This window comes from Centruroides vittatus, unplaced genomic scaffold (genome assembly GCF_030686945.1).
Source record: "Centruroides vittatus isolate TY-2023 unplaced genomic scaffold, ASM3068694v2 contig_934, whole genome shotgun sequence".
In the NCBI taxonomy this organism is placed as follows: Eukaryota; Metazoa; Arthropoda; class Arachnida; order Scorpiones; family Buthidae; genus Centruroides; species Centruroides vittatus.
Genome location: NW_027122619.1, coordinates 615,609 through 640,172, shown reverse-complemented (window position 1 = coordinate 640,172; position 24,564 = coordinate 615,609). Strand labels below are relative to the sequence as shown.

The following is a 24,564-nucleotide window of genomic DNA, read 5'->3' as shown; positions in this document are numbered from 1 at the left end:
CCTGCCCTGATACCGCGGAGGGACATTTCCTCCGTACCATTCGTACTCCCCCGGATTCCAATTCGGCGAAGGGTTTTGTACGTATCGTTCTCCGTTCCCTCCCCACGGCGACACAGGGCCTTGTTCCGGATACTGATTATAAAAAGGGTATCGCGCGCGGAATTGTCTTTGCGGGAAGGCGGGTGGGGATCGCGGGGAATATTGTTGCGGTGGGCGACGCTGCAGGCTTGGGGGATAACGCGGATTTCGCATCCCATTGTTTGCCCTTTCAGCTTCTTGGATTCGATTTGTTCGCGACGGTTCATCTCGTCGGAAGGCGTTTGTTTGCCTTGACGCTGGCTGTTGATCTATCTTTTTCCCTAATGTCGCTAATTGCTTCGAAAGGTGCGCGATTTTTGTGTCGAGAGCCGATTCTCTCCGCGGATTGGTCTCCTCTGACTGAGCGTCGCAATTATCTACGATATCGCCTATACTGGCAACTAAACTCCGCGTTTTTCCTGTCAGTTGATCTATTGTCTCCTCGCGGATCGCTATTTTTAACGCTTCCGCGAAGGTCGCTGGATCTTTGCTCATTACCTGTCTTTTTAATCTATCTGTTAGACCGTGCAAGAATTGGACACGCAATTTTTCGTCAAGTTCTCGCTGTTGACAGCGTTTGATAATCGCGCTTTCCTGTTCGTTTACGCCCGTGTGATCTATAGCGGTTGCACTGGCGAGAGTCTGCAAGCGGACTGCGAACTCCTGCACCTTTTCATCTCTCTTCTGGGTACACGCGTGAAATTTTTGAACCTTAATAGAGTACGGCTCTTGATCAAATCTCTGGATCATTAGCCTTCGAAAGGTATCGAAGTCCGTCACGCATTTCATCTGCAGGTCGCGCCATGCGAAGTCTCGGGCCACGCCCGTGAGCTTGCACTTGGCAATGCTCAGACACTGGCGAGGCGTCCATCCTGCCAAACTCGCGATTTCTCCCAATGTGTCGAAAAAGTCTGAGACACTCCCCGTTTCGCCCGAGAATGACGGGATCAATCCTCCGAACGCGGAGAAGGAGGGGAGAGAGCCGCTACTGCCACCGTCCCGAGGTCGCGTCGGAACACTTGCATCAGCCTCCATCGCTCAACCCACTTTCTAGAGAAACTTTTTGTCGGCTTACTTACTCGAATTTTGTGGGCCAAAATATATCCCAAACTTCTGACACCAGTGTAAGGCCGCCGACAGGTGGGGATAAGTGAATCCCTGGGTCAGGATGAACCTAAGGGATTCTTGCATGTGGGAGTGACGGAGGAGGCAAATGATGACAAGTGTTTTACATAAGAAAACCCGTTTATTGGAGAACATATATGCTTACATCCACAATAGACAGTCCACTTCTCTACAGTCCTTCGGAGTGGCGAAGATTTCCCTTCCGTCGAAGCCCCGGGGCGGACGAAGTGAGATCGCTGGACCGATGCTCGCAGAGGTGCGGAGGCGTCGTACGTCGTTGGCGGCGACACAACACAACACAGGTCACAGCTGTTTGCGGGATGCGGAGGAGACTCTCTCCGACCTTCGGGATCCCGGGTTTTTATAGTTCTTCGCCCCTATTCCGATTTCCGATTGGCTCTTCATCCTCTTTCCCGTTTTCCAATTGGTCTTTCCCTTGTTTCTAGGCGAAACGTGGGACGACCCGGGTCATGGGAAAGGTCCGACTCGGAGTGTCCATTTGGCGTCTTTTTGACCATTGTGTTCGGAGACTGTTGACAAATTTACATGACTCGGACTCATAATTTAGCCCGTTAATTGCGGTTTCTGTCATCTAGGAACTTTTACGATTCAAGCGCGATGGTTTTCTATCTATTAAACTGCCCCCCCCTTTCGAAGTTGTTTTCTTAGATCGACTATTTATGAGCACTCGAGTCAAAATTTCACCTATTTATGAGTCTTTACGTCATAATTCCATTTATTTATGGCCTTTCGTGTCAGAGTTCTTTGACATAGATAGATCGTTTTTAACACGTGTTTTGGCACGTGTTCCGGCACGTGTCCCGGCACGTGTTCTGACACTCGTTGGTTACATCTTGCGCCGCGATGTCTAGGTCAAGAGTTTTTTTTTTTCTTGTTTTTTTTTTCCCTTTTTATGTAATCTGTTGTTGTAATTTAAATGGAAGAATTTCGCGATTTACGGACCTCATCTGCAACCTCACAAATACCTCTAAATTATTTCTCCAACAAACTTTTCATTTTTTCAAGAAAAGTAAACTTGCATATAAATTTCTAAAATTTATTTTATACACTATTACATCTGAAACAAAGTCTTAGTCATTGCATAATTATGATTTCTTACTTATATAGTTAAAAAATCATTACTTGTTACTTCTGCTTAGAAATATTTTATAAACGAGGAAGAAAAAGAGTTTAACAAACTTTAATTGAATAATTCTGTAAAATGTCGAAATTAAATTCTTAAAAATATTTTTTCGTAATTATAAATTATAAGTAATTATTAAAAACACTTCGCAAAACTTCAGTGCAACTTACTTTTATGAAAACGCGAAATGCTTTAACGTCATCTTCAGGCAAGGCAATATCTTTTCTCTCCTCTGCCAATGGACCATAGAACATTGCATAAAACACCTCACTGTGTATACAGAGAAGCAGAGAGTGGGTCGAAAAATACTCTTTTTCTTGGCCAACAATTAAAGTAACGTCAGTCATTTGTCTAGATGTCATAAGATGTGACAATCTTTCTTTTATGTCAAAATCATTTGATTGCCAGGACATCTGGAAAACGAAAAATAAGTTAGTACTGGTATTTGGCTTTAATTGAATGTTGTTTGTTACTATATACCGTATTTTACGGACTATAAGACGCACCTGAATTTTGGAAGCAATTTTTCGAAGAAAAAAGTGCGTCTTATAGTCCGTAAAATACGGTACATATAAAATTTATTTTTATGATTATTAAATATTTACTGCGAATGATTTTGTATAAATGGCCACAAAGATAGACCAAAAAATTATATATATATAGTTTTTTAAATCCCATACTGTGTGGCCTCTATTAACGGGTATTCTAACTTCGATATAACGATCCATTTTCTACCTTATTTCCATATACGACATAAAATATTGAATAGAATGAGCATCCGTCGATATTTCCGAGAAGAAAATATTGTCAGCAAGAGTACAACGAGACTGAAATTTCCCCGATCTCCGATTAAATGGCTCTTAACTTCCAATTTTCACTGTTTCATTCACTCACATGGCGATTTTGTTACACGTAGCGTCTAACACTTCTCACAAAGACTTTTTATAAAAACATACTCCTTCCTCAAAATAGTCATCTCTTTTCGCAAAAGACACGACTGTTTTTATGGAAGCGAACACAAAAATTAGAAAAAATATACTGTATGTATACATCTAATGATTTTGTGAGAGAATAAATACATAGATTTTTGTGGAGTCGTAAATTTGAAATATTTAACGTTCGAAAAACTTTGAAAGTTTGACATATTCGAGATAGACTCAAAATCAAATCATTTTTCGATTATGGCAGCTGGAATTATGGCAGAACAAAATTATGGACAGCTGGACCTTCCTTTTTAGGCTACGCAACTGCCTACTCTTTAAAAAGTTCCTTTAAAAAACACAGAAAAATCAATAAAGAAAAATTCTTGAAAATTGGTATGGTAATCTTACGACATCTTTTTTAAGTCATCCTTAATTCTGCCAGGATTTCGGCTCCTTTTATCCACTGAGAATTAGCGCTGTTTAATGTTGATTACTCCGAGATATCCCTCTGGTGACGAATTTAAATTTAAATTTTGTTTGATTTTCGGTCGAATGAATAAATATATTTTACAAATAAAAGACAAGTCGCTCTAAAATTTATTAGACAATCACCATTTACTCTGATGTTCCAGAACAAAATTATAGGACAGCTGGACCTTCCTTTTTAGGCTACGCAACTGCCTACTCTTTAAAAAGTTCCTTTAAAAAACACAGAAAAATCAATGAAGAAAAATTCTTGAAAATTGGTATGGTAATCTTACGACATCTTTTTTAAGTCATCCTTATTCTGCCAGGATTTCGGCTCCTTTTATCCACTGAGAAGGTCCAGCTGTCTATAATTTTGTTCTGGAACATCAGAGTAAATGGTGATTGTCTAATAAATTTTAGAGTGACTTGTCTTTTATTTGTAAAAAATACATTTATTCATCCGTCGGAAAGTCAAACAAATGAAATTTTATTAAGTTACTTTTGTGAATGAAACAAAATTCAATTAGAATAATTTATTCAATAAAGAATTAATAATAAATCAGTTTATTTTACATTTACTCTTTTATCCCTGTAATATCTTTGTTTTCGTTCCAGTTTCGTATAAGGCGACTTTTATAAAGCGAACATTTTCTTAGAGCCCATCGCGTTATACCAAGGTTATCTGTACTGTATAATTGATATCAATAACCTGGGCACTGGGGCAATATTATATTCTTTTTTTCACTAAATAAGTCATTTACAATCATTATCAAGACTTACACAAAACATATTTATAATTGTGTAGTTGAACATACTTCAGAATTTTTATCTACACAACAATTTTATTAAATAGATATAAAACAAAACAAATTCTTCGGCAATCCTTAAAAATCATACTCAAACCTCTAAAGGAAAACGTTACTGTAATGTATGAATTTATCTATGTGATATTTATATAATTAAAAATTTTCTTAAATAATTACAGTGTAAACTTACCTTATTAATCATTTGTATCAGAAGATAGTTGCTCGAAGTAATCATTTATATCGCTTTCGTCACTATTTGTAATAATCAGTTTTTCTACAACAGTTTCCGAAATCTCATCGAGTTCCCACATTCGTTGTTCTTCTTTTTCTATGTGTTCGATACATTTTCTCCATCTTTCTTCAGTTATTTGTTCGATAGCTTTATTCATTAAAATTCGCACATCCGACAGTTTGAATGTTGTGTTGTGACGTGCGATGTAACCTTTCATATCTGCCCATATTAGTTCAATAGGATTTAAATTACAATGATACGGAGGTAAACGTAACACATCAACACCTATTTCTTTGGCCATTTCGTCAATAATATATTTATCGTATTTATGTTTTATTTTTTTAACAATATCCAAAAGTTCTATTTTTAACATTTTTTCGTTATGACGAACCCTATTTTTTTCCAACCAAGAAATTATGTCAGCTTTTTTCCAACTACAATTAGGAATCTTCTCAATTTTAGCTGAGTGATATGGAGCATTGTCCATGACAACAACAGCATTACTTTCTAATTTCGATTAATATTTTTTCAAACCATTTTTTGAAATTATTTCCATCCATTTCTTCGTGGTAATCTTTTGTTGACTTTGATTCAAATTCATATAGACCACCATTAAGAAAACCTGAATTGCTGCCTATATGAACAAGAACTATTCGTTTTCCCTTTCCAGAAGGATTTTTTAATCCAGTAGATCGTCCAGACACAAAAGCTTCGCGATATGACGTAATTGAACAATCCTTCCATACTTTATTCTTGGTATGGCCCGCATTAATCCACGTTTCGTCCAAATAGTAAATCTTACGGCCTAAAGAACGCATTTCTCTTATTTTTCGTAAATATTGTCTTCGCCATAAAATGATATCGTCTCTTTCAATTAATCTACTATTTCTATTACGGTTTGTATATTTAAAATTAAGTAATTTTAACAAATTATATATCGTGGATCGAGTAAAGTCTGGTAAATCTGGATCATCATTAACAGCCTGTAATACCTTATCTACCGTAGGTAATTCATTTAAGAAATAAAAATTGTGTACTTTACCTCTAATGGCACATTTTGTGAATTCATCATATTTGTCAACAAGTTGAGTACGCTTACGGGTTTTCGAAGGAGTTATTACTTTACCATTAGTAAAATATTCTTTGCGAATTCTGTAAATGCTTCTTTCTGATATCCCTGTTGTCTTTGCTACCATTTTCACTATATCGTTCACACAGAGTTCCGGATTCGTTTCAGTTAGAGAATTAAACAAATTTAATACTATTCGTTTATCCGAGCTCCTCAGCGATTTTCCTTGTTGATGTTTAATCGTATTTACATTCAAGTTTTCCATTTTTGTAATTCGACAACACACAGTTTGAAATGAATGGAAAACGAAACCAAGAAATTATAGTGCGCATGACCGGAAAAAGTTTATTTTTAATGATTCAGAATGTGAAAATATTTATTAAAATAACAATTTAACAAATATGAAATAATTACATTTATAATCATTGCTAAGCGACTAGTATTTCATTAATGATTTTATAAATAACGAAGAACTATTTTCTGCGGACAAATGAGATGCAACGCGGTTTCTAATTGATGGACGTGGGTTTAAGCCAATAAACAAAGAAAGGTGTGTCTTAGTTTGTTTACAGTAGCTGCCAAGTTAGGATAAATGGACTATAGTTGGACGTACAGTAGAGAGTCATAAATCGGCACCCTGGTAATCGGAATCGCCGGTAATCGGAACGATTTTCAGTCGGACTGTGTCGTGCTGAATCGAACGTTTTTGATACTAAATTTACTTCTAAAGTATAATTTTCATGTTTTTATATTCTTCAATATATTTATTTTGTTTGTACAAAATGCAGAAATAATTTTTAACGATACGATAGCCTCGATTATTATTATAAAAATTTTCGTTAGGCCTAAAATCGACGAAAATTCAACACGAAGCGACACGCAACGGAGAAAAGTTTGAACATCGGACAGGTTAATATATTTTTTCGTACATAGATCGTAATCGGAACAAATCCCTAATCTGAACAACCCCAGTCCCCAATTGATTCCGATTTTCGGTTCTCTACTGTACTGTCATTAGAGCATTGAAAACCTTTTTAAGATGCGTACCTTGTATTTTTTGCTCTACGAAATAATTCATTTCTTTTTTAACTATATCTCTCACACTTTCGGAAGAAAAGCCGACAACGGTCACACCTTCCAACATAAACCCATGTACAAGAACAAGAACAAGAACTCTCACACTTTTAAATTTACTGATATTACTGTTATCAGTGTCTACGCTCGTTTGATGTTTAATGAATAAATCCAATTTCTCTTTCATTGTTAAATTTGAGTTCTTTATTGTAGATTTTGTTCTCGTGTTGACGTGAGAAGTTGATGGCATGGTAAGCAATGAACACCTCTCACCAGCATCTGAGTCTGAACTAATTTCAGCGACATCGACAGGTTTTGATTCGTTTTCATTTTCTGATAAGTGCTTAATTATCTATACAATTCCATTTAAAATTGTATTTTTGTTAACATCATTGAATATTTCGTGTGACTTATGTTTGTTTAATTTTTCTGGGTTATGTAGATACATTAAAATATCAGAGTAAATGGTTCGTCTCCCTTTCACATGAAAAATAATTTCTTTCTTTAGTTCGTTACACAAAAAGAAATCCTGCTTTGATAGTTCTTCTATCAGAAATTCTAACGTTAGATCTGCAACGTACAAATTTGTGTATTCGCAACACAATGATTCGACTGCTACTTTTATAGGTTGTAATGAGTGTATTGTATTAGACAGCAATTCAAGTTCATCTTCAGAGAAGATTATATCTGAACGAATATCAATTAGACTTTCCTGACAGAATTTCGGACCTCTGAAAAACGTTCCAGCATGGTCAACATACTGCTCCAACGTGTTTTTGAGTCTAATAGTAGAGATAATTCTTTTTCTAATTCAACTTTAATATGCTTCTGAAGAATGTCATTTTTGAGTGGTGATTTTCGAAACGTTTTAACTACATTTCGTATTTTCTTAATTAAAAGATTTAAAGTTTCATTTTGAAAAACATCCTTGCGAAACATGGTGTGAAAGTTCGAACCCACTGGAATTAAGCCGGTAATGATACATCCCTTTCCACGCGAGTAGAAGGAAAAGGGATGTGAGTCAAAAGAAAGAAAAAATGAATCAAGAGGAATAAGAGTCGAAAAACGCGGGTTGGCGAAACTGGAACTCGTGACCAAGAGAATAAAAGGGCGACGACGGAGAAAAGGGGGGTCGGTTACGTTTGTCTTTTAACTGTGCGTGTGCGGACAAAATCGAGGGGAACCGCCTGAAATCAACGGAATCGTGTCGACTACGAGGACCGACCCGGATCACGAGGTATGACCCGAATTTTTGTAAACTCTCCCTCCGCGAATCCAGAAATAGGCGATCGTCGCGCGCCCCTTTTGTAATTATCTTGCTAGCTTAAATAAATTCTTGTTGTTGTTATTATCCGTTGGCTATGTCTTTTATTCGAATATTATCATCTGCCGCTCTACCGTCGACCCCATTCACTTCCTCCACTCGCTTAACGCGTAACGCGTAACTCATCCGAACCGCCATCTTGACATGGGCAGGTCTCACGGACCTGTTAGCCGACAAAAAGGAGAAACGAGACTTTGGCCGCCTCCCGGCACACACAAATTGGTGTCAGGAGTGGGGTTCGACTCCTTCGAAATATCGATAGAGCGGAAAGGATCATATTCGAATAAAAAGGGACCATTCCAGTCGAAGTAGGGACCTAGATTATAGGAAGAAAGATTAGGAATAGTATCGGAGGTAGTCCTATTAGGAAAAATGGAGGGCAATCCGCAACCCGCGGTAGGACCAGCTCCCGCAAATCCGAATCCAAACCCTCTCACCCTAGGAGGGTTAGGCGGAATCATTCCTCTCCTGCCCGTATTTTCCGGAGAAACGGGAGGTCTCCGAGTTACGGATTTTTTTGACTCGTTAGCGGACGTAACGAAAGTCGCGGCATGGTCAAAGGCCCAAATGTTGGCCGTAGCCAAACTCAATCTCACTGGAATAGCTCGGGAATTCGTACGGAAAGACCGATGAATCAAAGAAGTCGACGAATTTGACAAATTCAAGCGCTTAATGATCGCGAGGTTCGAGCGAGAACCTTATTCGTTTAGGCTTAGTAAATTCTATACCTGCGTCCAAAAACGGGACAAGGACGTACAAACCTACGCCGCCCGACTTCAAGCGCTCGCGATGGAAATCGAGATCACGCCGGAGCCCGGAGCCGACGCCGTGGAAGCCGCTATTATTCAGCGCATTCAAAGAAAGGAGTTAGATGAACGGTTAAAGGTGCAATTTCTTAACGGAATAGATATAAGGATCCGCCAGACGAGTAATGAGTCGCGAGGCTGAGACCTTCGATGAGGCGCTCAAAGCCGCGATCAGTGAGGAGACGATTGAACAGCTCACCTCCCATCCGCGGGGAATATTACGAACAGTCCGGGACAGCGAGCGGGTGACAGACTCCCCCTCACAGGACGAGATAGCTCAATTAATGTCGGCTATGCAGGAACTTACAGCCAGAGTGGAAAGACTAACCCGAACCTCATCGACAAATAATGCTAGAACCCCTCCAGGGAGGCGAAATAATCGAGGGAATCAGAATGATCCGCCTTTCCAGCGAGGAGGATACCACCCAGTTAATACTAGCCGTAGACCCGACAGACCAAATGATCAAAACTATAGGAACCGGAACCCCCGCGATCGCAGAGATACTAATAGTAACGCTTCTCCTACGCGTCAACGAAATGAACCTCCAAGGAGACGCGAAAGCGAAAATTGATCAAGATAGCTCTCAACCTATGGAAGAAAATCGAAACGGATGGACAGGTATTATTCAAAGCATCCAAGATCAGCGACCTCGAATATAATTACTCTACTAGATCCCCTTATCCTGTATCTAAGCAACAGCGACACTATACCGAAACGAGTAGAAACCTTTCTCTACCCCAAACAGATTCGTCCGAGGAAAGTGAGACGAGGTGGAAAGGCAGGATAGGAATAAGTAAAACTATCTCAAGGCACGAACCTATCATATTAGTTTATATTAACAATATTCCAGTAAAAATGCAAGTTAATACCAGCGCAGAACGTACGCTCATATCAAACGATTTAGCGAATAAATTGAAAGGGAAAGCTCCCATAAAATTCGGGCGCCGACAAAAGTTAAGAATCGGCTTAGGGGAGCCGATTACCACTATAGGCTCAGCGACACCTACATTTAAATTACGGGGAAAGAAACATGCCATGCCATGTGCCATCGTACGAGCCGAGATCACAAACCCGTGTGAAGGAATCTTGGGCCGAGACCTCATCCAAACCGCTCAGTTAATTTTAGATTTTGCTCATGATCAAGTCATCCTACCAAATGGGAACACGATACATTTTTGCACACCTAGACGGCCGCGCAGAGAGAGAACGCGGCGTAAGACCCGCAATAAAACAGAGGGAATCCTGTCGGACATCCCCGCGAAGAACGAATACCTCCCCCGAAGGGAAGGAGAGACGTAATGTACGAATCCGGAGCGCGAGAAGGGCCGCTGCTCATCGGAAGGCTAAGCGACCCCGAATACAACCAGATAACACAGACCCAACCATTCAGCCCCTTGTTGCATCACCCGGCAAAGATGTACTAAGAGCCACGCCACCACCAAGCGACCTACCCGACCCTTGGAGCGAGGCTATTCTGGCCTCCATACTCCCTCCACTACCGGACGAACCGACGAAATCAGAAAGGGAACGCGAGGAAGCAAGATCCGAGCTCAAAGGTGAAGTTGCCAAACCAGAATCGGAAGAAGAAAAGGAGATTACACCTCCATACGCACTTCGAAGCCTAGACCCAGCAGCAGTAGTAAATCAACCTTGGGTTATGCCGCCGCCCACTAGCAATTGTAGCCCGATACCTCAGTTTATTTCTCCCATTGCTAGTCGGACCTCTTCCCCTTAAGCTCCGGCCGCCAAACAAATGAGGGCACCAACAGGAAGGTACCCCAGTAGGTGGATGAAGATAGCTTATTGAACAAATTTAGCGTTAATCTACCCTCGTCTTTCCTTCGTCCGTCATTAACTCTTTCCCTATCCTTCCAGGATAATGACATCTACGGAATCGGACCAAGCATACGCTTCCTTTGTGACGTGCCTCCTCTGTTACGAGCTCGCGCAGGCGCCGGTGTACCAATGTACCAATGGGCATCTCGTGTGCGCAAGATGCCGGCCCAGAATCTCCAACTGCCATACCTGCCGCGAGGCTCTCGGAAATATCCGGAGTCGCGTGGCGGAACAAATAGTCGCCATGATGCTGGTGCCCTGCGTAAATCAACGTTTTGGCTGCCGGGAACTATTCTCCGAGGCGGACCGGGAAGTTCATACGCCACATTGCGCGTTTGCGCCAATTTTTAAGAAATTAGATCAACCCGGAGCGTGGGTCTACTCCACTCCTGAGCCTCTCACCTTAACTATTAGATGCCCTAATAGGCATCAAAAGACCCCTTTTTCCTCTACAACTCAAAAATTAAATAACACCGGAATCATCAGTCTCCCAAATGCTTGTACTGGCTACTTGCCCGGAGTTATCCTCACCTCACATTTCCAAGGCCAGTCAACTATATCACTACAGTGGACCCACCAATTGGTCATTCCACACATCGACCAGGTTATCAATCAAACAGAGATGCAACTCCTATTGAACCATTTTAAAAACCCCGCAATGCAGGAGAAACTACCATCCACGACGGACTATGACATCCAGATAGCAGAACGATCTCTCTCTAACGTCAAATATGATCTCAATCATTTGTTACGAATGACGTCAAACCCCGCACCAGCCTCTTACGTACATCCATCCACTATACTTGCTAGTTGCCTTGGTACTGCAATAATTCTTATTGGCCTTATCTGTATTTTCCGATCGGTCATACGCCGCCGACAACAACTTCCGGCGGGCCGACAACTATCGCAAGATACTCGACCCGAAGAAATCCGTCTTCAAGAAAGAGAAACTAACCCGCTTCCGGGAAGCGACACACCCTTACAGGAAGCACCCCGGAGCGATCCCACCCACCTTCACCAACGGGCCATTGTTCAAACCTATTGACATCGCCATTTTTAGATCCTTTGTTCAACTTCTTCTTTCGAAGTTTTGTCCTTATTATAATCCATTAGAATATATCACATATTAAACTATATTATTACTTACTATTACTCACATATTATATTACTTGTTATTCAAATTTTATTTAACCATTTTAACCAACGTTTTGAATTAATCCAACGTGTTAGCTTATCCTATTTAGAATTTAAGTTAGGATTTTATCATCCTAGCGACCTGAGGGAGAGTAACCCCATTTATTAATCTTTTAATATGTACCTCGATCCGAACTTAAATCGACCTTTCATTTCAAATGACTATTTGTAATTGACTTTTGTGAGTACCGATAGGACGACATCCTCGCCGCGACGGACTAAGACTATGACGACCCTCCACCAAAATTAATCACCGCACCGAATTTCATGCACGACGACATCGCCACACTACAACAAACGGCATCAAGACACCACTCACCGAAATTCTCCAGCCCTCAAGTTCCTGTTTACATTCGATCTTCACAACAAGCGAACACGCCAACCAGGTAGCACAAGTCAACGAACTCCCTTCAACAAGAGGACATAACGAACACTCAAGACCTTGAACTTTACTCTCGTGCCCAAGTGACGAAAGGAAACTACGTCTGCACCACGTGCCAGCTAGGAAACAACCCTACTTCCGGGAACACCGTTGTTGTTTACCAAACCCACCGTGGTTGGTTTAACATAACAACTTATTGTAACGCACGCCCGATTAATCTTTGATTGTCGCGAAATCAATAAATTGTTAATGTCGCCAGGTAAATCGTGTAAAAATTCGCCATATAAATCATTGTCGCGACTAATTAACGTCGCCTGTAAGTCACCAATCAGGGAGAGACAGCGCGCTTAAAATAGCCATCCTCCCTAAGAAAAAAATCGAACCTGCCCTTCAGGGACAGCTTCGATTTTAGAAAGCCCAAGGTGGTGTGAAAGTTCGAACCCACCGGAATTAAGCCGGTAATGATACATCCCTTTCCGCGCGAGTAGAAGGAAAAGGGATATGAGTCAAAAGAAAGAAAAAATGAATCAGGAGGAACAAGAGTCGAAAAACGCGGGTTGGCGAAACTGGAACTCGTGACCAAGAGAATAAAAGGGCGACGACGGAGAAAAGGGGGGTCGGTTACGTTTGTCTTTTAGACTGTGCGTGTGCGGACAAAATCGAGGGGAACCGCCTGAAATCAACGGAATCGTGTCGACTACGAGGACCGACCCGGATCACGAGGTATGACCCGAATTTATGTAAACTCTCCCTCCGCGAATCCAGAAAGAGGCGACCGTCGCGCGCCCCTTTTGTAATTATCTTGCTAGCTTAAATAAATTCTTGTTGTTGTTATTATCCGTTGGCTATGTCTTTTATTCGAATATTATCATCTGCCGCTCTACCGTCGACCCCATTCACTTCCTCCACTCGCTTAACGCGTAACGTGTAACTCATCCGAACCGCCATCTTGACGTGGGCAGGTCTCACGGACCTGTTAGCCGACAAAAAGGAGGAACGAGACTTTGGCCGCCTCCCGGCACCCACAATAGTGTCATCAAGGCTTTCCTGTATTACTTCAAATCCTCCATCATCAGATTCATTGTCTGAGGTTTCGGAATCTTTCTCATCCAGTTTCGAATGTATGGGTTCAGTACTGTTTTCTTTAACATGGCCTTTTTTGTATAGAACTTTAACTACTGCTAAGTGTAAGCCGTGAGCAAAGCACATTTGGCTGTTTACATTGATTAATCTTGACACTTTTTTCATCACTGCAGCTCCGTCCGTGACAATTGAAATTAGATTGTTATAATTGACATTGAATACTTTTAATCTGACATTTAAAATTTCAACGCATTTTTTAGCACACATAGATCCACGTGCGCGAATCAGACCAAGATTCCAAAATTTGTTACTTGTGTAAAGATTGACATTCATGTATTGACGGTTGTTAAGTGATGTCCATTTATCACAAGATATACTGAAAGATTCTCTTTCAACTTTTCGTTCCGATATATCTTTAATAATCTCATCCTGAATTTTTTTCCAAATTCAGTGATCATTTTTTAATCGAATGAGGAGATTTAGGAAGATTCACATATCCGCTTGCAGAGAAAAGTCGTCTTAGGTCTTTCGACGTGCAAAATTTGGAGAATGGCAGACCGTAAACTGAAGCCATACGAGATAATACTATAGGCAAAGACTCGTCATTTTCTTTCTTGAAAAACGTAGTTATTTTTTTAATTATATTCATTTTGTGCACTTTTTCCGGCTGTCTCCTCAGATTTTCTTTTCAGTAAGTTTATATCATGACGTCACATGAGGTGATTATGCAGCCCGTTAGTACTTCCTCCGACTGCTTTGATTGTTTTTTTTTAAACTCTTTCCGCCCTGTGGGCACTAAGAGGGCCTCTTTTAGAAGGCCCATTATGGGTTCGGCAGGCCCACAATGGGGCGACCGGGTGGTGAGGGACGGGGCCCGACATATCCGAACGGACCACCCCCCGAAAAATTCCTGGGGATTTTCGACCCGTTCGGATGCGATCCCGGGCCCCCCAGAGCGGTAGGCTGCCACCTTGACCGCTCGGCCATCCTGCCGCTTTGATTGTTTTAAGAAGGAACATTCTAGAAGGGATAGAACAATGAAACAAAAAAGAAATAAAAGGAGCTATATACTCAATTAAAAATAAAAATATATATATATATATATAATATGGCGTACTGCCACAAGCTTCATAAGGCACAAACCAATAAACAAGAATATTACTTACTCTGTAAGTCGTGTTTTCAGTCAGCACGTATTTATGAACTATCAAGACTTTGTAAAAAGTTTCCTTTTGCATCTCAGCTATTTTGAAAACAAAAACAAGACCCCTTTTGGAGTATAATATAGGGAATCAAGTTATAAACAGACTAGAAAATTGCTTTTAGTAACCTTAAATTACAAATGGAATGACCCATTACAACCTGCACTGTAATTTTTCGGGGGGTGGTCCGTTGGATATATCGGGCCCCGTCCCTCACCAGCCGGTCGCCCCATTGTGGGCCTAGCCGAACCCATAATGGGCCTACTAAAAGAGGCCCTCTTAGTGCCCACAGGGCGGGAAGAGCTAAAAAAAACCTGTACTGTTTTCTCGCTATGGTATGGGGTGAGAGAAAAAAGAAATCTTCCCACGGGAAATATCCGTGGGAATTTTAGAAAATAAATATCGGATTAATTAAGATAGTTTTTTTTTACCGAAATACCGGTAAAAAAAATTAATTACCGGTAAATTTACCGGGGTATAATTTTCCTATTTTACCGGTATATCGGTAAACCAGTTACCGGTAATGCAATCACTAATTGCAATAGAGTACCTTTTATGTAACTTGCTGGAGTTTTCACCGTCTCCGTTACAAATGGGCCTCTTGGCCAGTTGATCAGCACGCAGTTGCTCAGGATCCCGATGTGGCCTCGAACTCATCTCAGGTCAACTTGTCGCGCGTGCCTTGCCCTTAGTACCCTACCTTTGATCTCAAGTACTGATCAATTAGATCACGATGGTACACGTCATTTAACATCTTTCGATCCGTCCGGATTCGTCAAGCCCCGTTTCTCACCACCCGTCCGCACCAATGTGGGTCTGATCGAACCCATAATGGGTTTGCGAAAAGAGGCATTCTTAGTGCTCACAGGACGGAAAGAGTTTTAAAAGAACCGTGGTAAAGTGTGACGTAATTATCATGTAATAGTAGTTATATGGGCTTATGATGGTCGTTACGCGGAGAACAATGCCTTCCGGGTGGTCTTTTCAAGGGTAACTGGTTTCTATTCAGGCGTTACAGACGTGGAGAAAACCCGGCATGGCCAGTTCATCTGGGCAAGGCGCAAACGCACGATCGAACTCCCAATGTTCATAGTATGAAACCACTTGGCCACTAGTGGGCCTATAATAAACACACGTTGTTCTAAAGTGAGTGCCACCTTCTCAAAATGACTATTAACATTAATCAATCGAGATAAAAAATGTAAACTTAATTTCCACAACAACACCATTTTATCTCACTTAGAGTTATTTATTAACTTTAACAAACGTTTTCAACCTGTTCTACAGGCCATCTTCAGGTTTCTTAAAATTTATGGAACATAGATTCCTTTTGATAACTTGTTTTCAATGTTCCATTGATTTTAACAGATTGAAAAGTTTGTTAAAGTTAATAAATAATTCTCAGTGAGATAAGGTGGTGGTGTGGAAATTAAGAAGCATCTAGCTAGGTATTAATTAAATAAAAATGTAAATATTGTACTATATAGTACTTTTTGCGCTTTAATTATACCTCATTCTGTTGAAAAGTTATTAAAGTTTTGATTGAATTAAAAGCACCCTGTATAACGAATTTATAATTTTTAACTTTTCCTTTTAGTGACGTTTCTATTTTTAATTTTTGATATAAATTTATGAAGTCAGAAATTTCCAGTTTGTTATAAAATTCCAATATAAAACTAATGAATTCATTTTTTTAAAAGAACTTTAAAATCGAAACAATTTGAATGTTTTGCTGTTTGTTTATTTGAGACAATTGCTCATTTGATAAAAGCTATTCAGTCGTAGTTGCAAATAATTAAATAAAATTTCTAATCTATTTACTTAATAACTGTAGACACTATCTAAAAGAAATTTTTAAAAAAGTTAAACTATTTTATGTATTAATAAATCTTATACTTATCAAATTCAGTTAAGCGGCCGGATGGCCGAGCGTTCAAGGTTAGCAGCCTGCCGCCATGGGGGACCCGGGATCGAATCCGAACGGGTCGAAAAATCCCCAGGAGTTTTTCGGGGGGTGGTCCGTTTGGATATATCGGGCCCCGTCCCTCACCAGCCGGTCGCCCCATTGTGGGCCTAGCCGAACCCATAATGGGCCTACTAAAAGAGGCCCTCTTAGTGCCCACAGGGCGGGAAGAGCTAAAAAAAACCTGTACTGTTTTCTCGCTATGGTATGGGGTGAGAGAAAAAAGAAATCTTCCCACGGGAAATATCCGTGGGAATTTTAGAAAATAAATATCGGATTAATTAAGATAGTTTTTTTTTACCGAAATACCGGTAAAAAAAATTAATTACCGGTAAATTTACCGGGGTATAATTTTCCTATTTTACCGGTATATCGGTAAACCAGTTACCGGTAATGCAATCACTAATTGCAATAGAGTACCTTTTATGTAACTTGCTGGAGTTTTCACCGTCTCCGTTACAAATGGGCCTCTTGGCCAGTTGATCAGCACGCAGTTGCTCAGGATCCCGATGTGGCCTCGAACTCATCTCAGGTCAACTTGTCGCGCGTGCCTTGCCCTTAGTACCCTACCTTTGATCTCAAGTACTGATCAATTAGATCACGATGGTACACGTCATTTAACATCTTTCGATCCGTCCGGATTCGTCAAGCCCCGTTTCTCACCACCCGTCCGCACCAATGTGGGTCTGATCGAACCCATAATGGGTTTGCGAAAAGAGGCATTCTTAGTGCTCACAGGACGGAAAGAGTTTTAAAAGAACCGTGGTAAAGTGTGACGTAATTATCATGTAATAGTAGTTATATGGGCTTATGATGGTCGTTACGCGGAGAACAATGCCTTCCGGGTGGTCTTTTCAAGGGTAACTGGTTTCTATTCAGGCGTTACAGACGTGGAGAAAACCCGGCATGGCCAGTTCATCTGGGCAAGGCGCAAACGCACGATCGAACTCCCAATGTTCATAGTATGAAACCACTTGGCCACTAGTGGGCCTATAATAAACACACGTTGTTCTAAAGTGAGTGCCACCTTCTCAAAATGACTATTAACATTAATCAATCGAGATAAAAAATGTAAACTTAATTTCCACAACAACACCATTTTATCTCACTTAGAGTTATTTATTAACTTTAACAAACGTTTTCAACCTGTTCTACAGGCCATCTTCAGGTTTCTTAAAATTTATGGAACATAGATTCCTTTTGATAACTTGTTTTCAATGTTCCATTGATTTTAACAGATTGAAAAGTTTGTTAAAGTTAATAAATAATTCTCAGTGAGATAAGGTGGTGGTGTGGAAATTAAGAAGCATCTAGCTAGGTATTAATTAAATAAAAATGTAAATATTGTACTATATAGTACTTTTTGCGCTTTAATTATACCTCATTCTGTTGAAAAGTTATTAAAGTTTTGATTGAATTAAAAGCACCCTGTATAACGAATTTATAATTTTTAACTTTTCCTTTTAGTGACGTTTCTATTTTTAATTTTTGATATAAATTTATGAAGTCAGAAATTTCCAGTTTGTTATAAAATTCCAATATAAAACTAATGAATTCATTTTTTTAAAAGAACTTTAAAATCGAAACAATTTGAATGTTTTGCTGTTTGTTTATTTGAGACAATTGCTCATTTGATAAAAGCTATTCAGTCGTAGTTGCAAATAATTAAATAAAATTTCTAATCTATTTACTTAATAACTGTAGACACTATCTAAAAGAAATTTTTAAAAAAGTTAAACTATTTTATGTATTAATAAATCTTATACTTATCAAATTCAGTTAAGCGGCCGGATGGCCGAGCGTTCAAGGTTAGCAGCCTGCCGCCATGGGGGACCCGGGATCGAATCCGAACGGGTCGAAAAATCCCCAGGAGTTTTTCGGGGGGTGGTCCGTCCGGATATGTCGGTCCCCGTCTCTCACCACCCGGCCGCCCCATTGTGGGCCTGGCCGAACCCATAATGGGCTTGCTATAAGAGGCCCTCTTAGTGCCCACTGGGCGGAAAGAGTTACAAAAAAAAGAAAAAAAAATCAGTTGCAATACTTAATATCAGTAAAATATGATAGGAACATACAAAAATATTTATCATCATTCGTAAGTAATTAACTGATATATAAACTAATGAAAAATAATGCTTCTGCTAGATTTCCGCGCAATAAAATACGAAGATCATTATGCATTAAAGCAGTCAAAAGAAACAATTGCAGACATTGAAAATATTAAAAACTTCGTTCGGCTCATCTTAATAAAATCAGATTGATAGACATCAATAAGTTGTATAAGATTAAGAGAAAATGCTGTACCTAATCTTTTTAGTGCAATTCCATCTTATCTAAAAACAGTGAGTATCAGCGCCGGATTAAGCCTCTAGCAAACCCTAGACAAAATTTAAATTGGGGCTTCGTATAAATAAGTTGCTTGTAAACAAATCTTAAATAATGTCACTTAAAATTTTTATTAATAATAGAGAATACAAACACTAATACAATAATAATTGTACAACAAAAGAGTTTCTGGTACAATGAGAAATGTACTGTACAGTAAGACCCCGCTTAACGCGGGGGATGCGTTCCTAGACGACAAAGCGCTAAGCGAAACAGCGTTAAACGAGACCATTTTAACATAGAGTAAATAGGGATAGGGGAACACGCGACCAAAAAATAAGCAATTTTACTATAATTTTAAGTTATTTTTACATAAATTTTCGCATAATAATATATGTTAAATAACACATAAACTTGTTTTTTGCGAAGTCCTGTAATTTCATTGGTCGCTTTCTTTTTCTTTCCTTAAGAAAATGTCGGTAGCAGAAGATCGCATCGAAAATGCCTCGTTTTGCTCTGGCACTCCTATCAAAATCTGGATCATTCGCTACAATTTGATCAACGATTTCGGTTATCGTTATCAACCTTTTCCTAAGGAAATCTGTAGCAAGTTCTTTGGTTCTTCGTCTTCAGAATCTCTATTTTCCAGTTTTACACGAATTCTTTGTTCTGCCAGTTCTTCAAGTCGTCGTTGGTAAGGCTCTTACTACAAACCTGCAGTAACTCCCCAATATCGCTGTATCGATTAAGTTGACAATTTTGTCAACCTAACGATACAGCGATAGACTCTTCTCGATGAAAATTCTTGGATACCTCCAGCCATAACTTCTTCCACACTCAGTTCATGCATTTATCAGTTAATTTTTGCCAAGAGAAGTCGGTATTTCCTATGGCATCCATGATGTTATATTTTTTCCAAAATTGAACTAAACAAACATAGATTTAAGGAAAGTACAGCGCTACGACGAATTGCCACCTTTTTCTGATTGGTTCGTGTTTGGGAATAATTGTATTATATATTAATCAATGAAATACCGCGTTAATTTGAATCAGCATAAATTTTGAGCGTTTTTTAGGCATCAAGCAGACCGCATTATATTGAATCAGCGTTAAGCGGGGCTTTACTGTATATAATTTTAGCCATTAATCAGCCTTTCAAATATTTAAATTTTTTTTTTTTGGATTTTCATTTCAGAAAATTAATCAATCTAGCCGTTTGAGTGTGTCTCTTTCTTTAGTAAGCATTGTTAAAGACAGCCTTTCCGGTCCTATCGAATTTCTTAAATAATTTTTAACTGGTTTTAAAACTGAGAAAGATTTTGCACTGAATCCGGGCCTCTCCGAATTACGGGACCTAGACATTTGTCTAATTTATCTATTAATTAATCCGACCCTGGTGAGTATAATAACAAATGTGGTAAAAATAAAATTATATTGTATTATTTACTTTCTTATTTGCAGTAAAGATGCCGCACAATACCGTAAATATAAAAAGTTATTGTAGATTTGTCAAATAAATACCTGAAATGTATTTGTCTAAAAATTGGCTAAGTTTAAAGTATAGAATATATATATTACGAAATTAATACATAAACAGTTTCATAAGTGGCATTAAAAATTGTTAACATATGAAACTGTACTATAAAACTACAACAACAATACAAAATAAATTCATAATTTCATATGAATTATATTTATACAAAAACTATTTTATGATTATTCGTGGAAATAACTTTTTGTACGGACTTCATTCCATACAAAAATTATCCATAACAGAACAAAAATCTCCACGAAGAGGATGCTTCATAAAGTATGGCAATAAAAAATTATATTGGCCTTCAGACATCAAGTATCTTCGATCGTCACCAGATTCGCTCTCGTTGCATAAAACAACAGGTTTCTCATTTCGACGATTAAAGTCTTTTTTAATTTCTTCCGTCACATCTTCCTCGATTTTTCTTAAACTATCAATATTTCTGTCGCATATAATAGAATATTCTGTATTACAACGGCAAACAATGCCATAAAAATAAAATTTGAATTTATCCCAACTGTAGCTCTCAAATAGATATTTTAAGAATTTTACAGATTCATAGAGATCGATATACTTAACAGGACTACTTGATGTGGCAGGATCGTCAGAAAATCTTCTGTCAAGCAATACACGTATCTGAAAGTGGTGAGAATAATTCAGGTTACTATGGAATTTAATTAATTCTTTTTTAATATTTTCACAGTCATCAATACGATCCGGAATGCAGAAATATATTCTATTGAATTTACAAATATTTGATAATTTAAAGAATTCGTCTAAACAATCGAAATAAAAAACTAATTTTGTTTCTGCGCAAAATATTTGTTTATTCCCTTCGATTTTGATTTCGTTGTAAAAATTCAGCCAGGTTACGGGATGCAGGAAGATTCTTCGCAAAAAATTAATAAATTTGCCAGCAAATGGACCATCTCTAAACAAACCGAGAACGAAGAATAAAATACCGTCAACCTCTGGTAAAGTAACTTCATCGATTGAATCGAAAATGTAAAATGCCATAATGAATTCGGTAAATAAACGATGAATAAAGTCGAAATATACTCCCTTATTTTCAGCTGTACGTTTTACAAAAATGTATGGATCAAGAAAAAATTGGCATTCCTCTTTACTGAAAGCCTTATATAAATCTTTCTCTTTGACTTTTCTCGTTTCTAAACCGTTATCCTTTGAAGAATCAAGAAATTCCTTTTTGTAATAAACTTTTCCTAGCTTAATAATTAAATCCTCTCTGTCAAAATATTTTCCTTTTTCTCTTTCTTATATTTTTCTATAATAAGACGGAAAATTAACATAAACACGTCGGCATTTGTCATTATGTGTCTGTCTGATTTGCTTTTAGGAAGACAGCATAACATGTACAGCATCAAAGGACATTTCGCTAATTCGAAACAGAAACGATTGTTTTTAATAATATTTTTGAGATATTCGCATTTGTCCTCGTCTCTTACAATCAAATCGATATATTTTTCCTTTTGTTCTGGAGAGAATCCTTTGATGTAACATCGATATTCAATAAGTTTTCTAATTTTATCCGAAACGTGTGGACTGCTGGTAACTATTATTGTCATTTGAACAGACATTTCGATTGAATCGTCAGATATAAATTGTTTTACGCAATCTTTATCGCGACTTTCGTTAAATCCATCTAAAATGATCAAAAAATTCCATTCAGTTTCTCTCAGTTTCTTTGCAAATTGTCTATTTGCTCTGTCGTCAATGCATTCAATAACAGCGTCAATTACGCTTTTCTCTCCTAATTCGCTTAATTGTATAAAAATTAAAATATGAAAGGATTTCAAGTAACTGCGACTGTCTTCGTCCATTCCCCAATCGTAGGCGATTTTCTTACAAATGGTTGTTTTCCCGTATCCCGGATCTCCTGTGATGAGGACTGTGCGATGCAATTTAGACTCCTTCGCAAAGATATCTTTAATTTGAATGATTTCTCCTGTTTTTCTACCTAACATGTCGGTTTTATGGAGATTGACATCCACAAAGCCTTCTCTTATTGGAAAATCGTAGTCTTCACTCCAAAGGAAAGAGGTCATATAAGCATTTTCGTATTCGTATCTGTTCATTAGCTTTTTTTGGCATATGCGGAGTTTGTCTGAAATTAGTTAAATTTTGTATTAATAAACTTCATATTAACTAATAACCATAAATTTCATATATTGAAAAACTGTTTTATAACATGTTATAAAAATTATGTGTATGTGTAAAATAATTTATTTTCCGTTACCGCACTTAAATTGAGTTTTGTATCTTTTTTTTAAATCGGATGTTATAATTTTATACAAACAGCTAAATACATAATTAATAAATTCAGTATGAATAATATATTCAATAATAAGGGCATGCTATAGAAACGGAAGCTAGTGTTGTATCTTTAGTGTATTATCTGAATCTAACTAAGATTTTTACCTTAGGAAAACAGAAAGTACAGTTCAGTTCAGTTCAGTTCAGTTATTTAATTAAAAAGATACCAAAGGTACATAACCGGTGCCGTAATACATAACCGGATGAAATATAACAGAGTTACAATAAATATATGAGTTACAGATATGTAAATTATTTAACCAGAATAAAGCATAACATCAACTACAAATATAGTGACATGTAGACAAAAAAAAAAAAAACACAGAGCACAGAGCACAGAGCACAGACAATAACAAGCATAGCACGAACAATTTTATAAACTAGAGGCGTCTTCGCCGAGACGGTAAACTTGCAATAATTGTTTGTAAAATTGCGTCGTCTCTTTGCTGCATATGGACTTTCTTTAGCGTCAGTTCCATTTGGTCCAGTTATGTTTGCAGCTATTCGTACCTTTCTCTTCAATATTGACGTCAAATTCTACAATTCTATTTCATTCACGCATCTCACTATCGTTTTCGATGCGTATTTGACGTGAATGATTGTCACACTCTTGAAGCACTCTTGAAGTACTCTTGAAGCGTTCTTGAAGCACTTTCTTGGCACTTTTGTAGGACTCTTGTAGCTCTTTTAAAGTAGTTACTAAGTATTTAGATGTGAAGACGATGAATACACGGTGAGCTAGAGTTAACGAAATCCAGGAACACACAATATGGCTGTTGGCAAAGAATGAGATCAAATTGATTGATGATAGAAGTTAAGATAGAAGTAGAAGCAATGCTTCTACCTATATTGTATTGCAGGAAGCTAATTTAGTCTTAGGCTGTAATTCCATAGTCAGTTCTATTTATTAGATTGGTTTTGATTCTCGTGTATACCCTACAAGAACTATCTCTGGCATTATGCCCAGCCATGGTGTGTTCATGTCTACAGTTACAACATACCGGAGGTTGGTCTATATTTGTGCATTCGTTATAGGTATGTTGACCAGAGCAGTGGCTACATGTGGGCATCTCTTGGCTGCACATTGCTGTGGAATGGCCATACCGACAACACCGAAAGCATTGGAGCACTGGGCAGAAATCTGTTGTTTTACATTTTGACCATTGAATTGACAGTTTTTCTATCTTTAAAAGTTGATTTCTTAGACTAGGTGTTACCTGAATAACCCAATTGTTGTAATATTTATTTTTCCTTCCCATTCTGAATTTCGCCCTGAAAGCCTCGTTGAATTCCTCTTCCTTATATGTTTCACTGATAAGGTCATTTTGTCTGTAAATGTACAATGGTAGCTCTTCCCTAGTAATCTCAGTAGGAACTGAAAAAATGGCCACATGTGGCAGCAATTTCCGAGGCTTCCTTATCAATAATTGGGGAACTTCTGTAGCTATGTGCCGCTCAAGCTTAAGAGCGTTTTCAGGGTTCCCAATCTCTATAGCAACTCCTCCACCTCCAATGTTTCTCACTTTGTCAATTCCAATACCTAACTGCGATGGTTTGACCATCTCAAATAATATCTGCCGCACTTTATTGCAACTTTTCTCGCTGTCTTTACTGTATAGGAGAAGTACCTCCCTGTTTGTTCCTAAGTGTCTCAGTCTTTTATC

At 38.5% G+C, this 24,564-nt stretch overlaps 3 protein-coding genes across 3 annotated transcripts; all 3 read right to left on the bottom strand.

The window, feature by feature from the left end:
• Nucleotides 1–4,738: 4,738 nt before the first annotated feature.
• On the bottom strand, nt 4,739–5,263 carry LOC136984865 (uncharacterized). Its single transcript, XM_067282003.1, has one exon. The coding sequence runs from the start codon at nt 5,261–5,263 to the stop codon at nt 4,739–4,741; it is 525 nt and encodes a 174-aa protein (XP_067138104.1).
• Nucleotides 5,264–5,276: 13 nt separating this feature from the next.
• On the bottom strand, nt 5,277–6,110 carry LOC136984864 (uncharacterized). Its single transcript, XM_067282001.1, has one exon. It carries the CDS (start codon nt 6,108–6,110, stop codon nt 5,277–5,279), a length of 834 nt encoding a protein of 277 aa, XP_067138102.1.
• Nucleotides 6,111–21,801: 15,691 nt separating this feature from the next.
• Nucleotides 21,802–22,662, bottom strand: LOC136984863 (NLR family CARD domain-containing protein 4-like). The gene has a single exon (XM_067282000.1). The coding sequence runs from the start codon at nt 22,660–22,662 to the stop codon at nt 21,802–21,804; it is 861 nt and encodes a 286-aa protein (XP_067138101.1).
• Between the last annotated feature and the right edge of the window lie 1,902 nt (nt 22,663–24,564).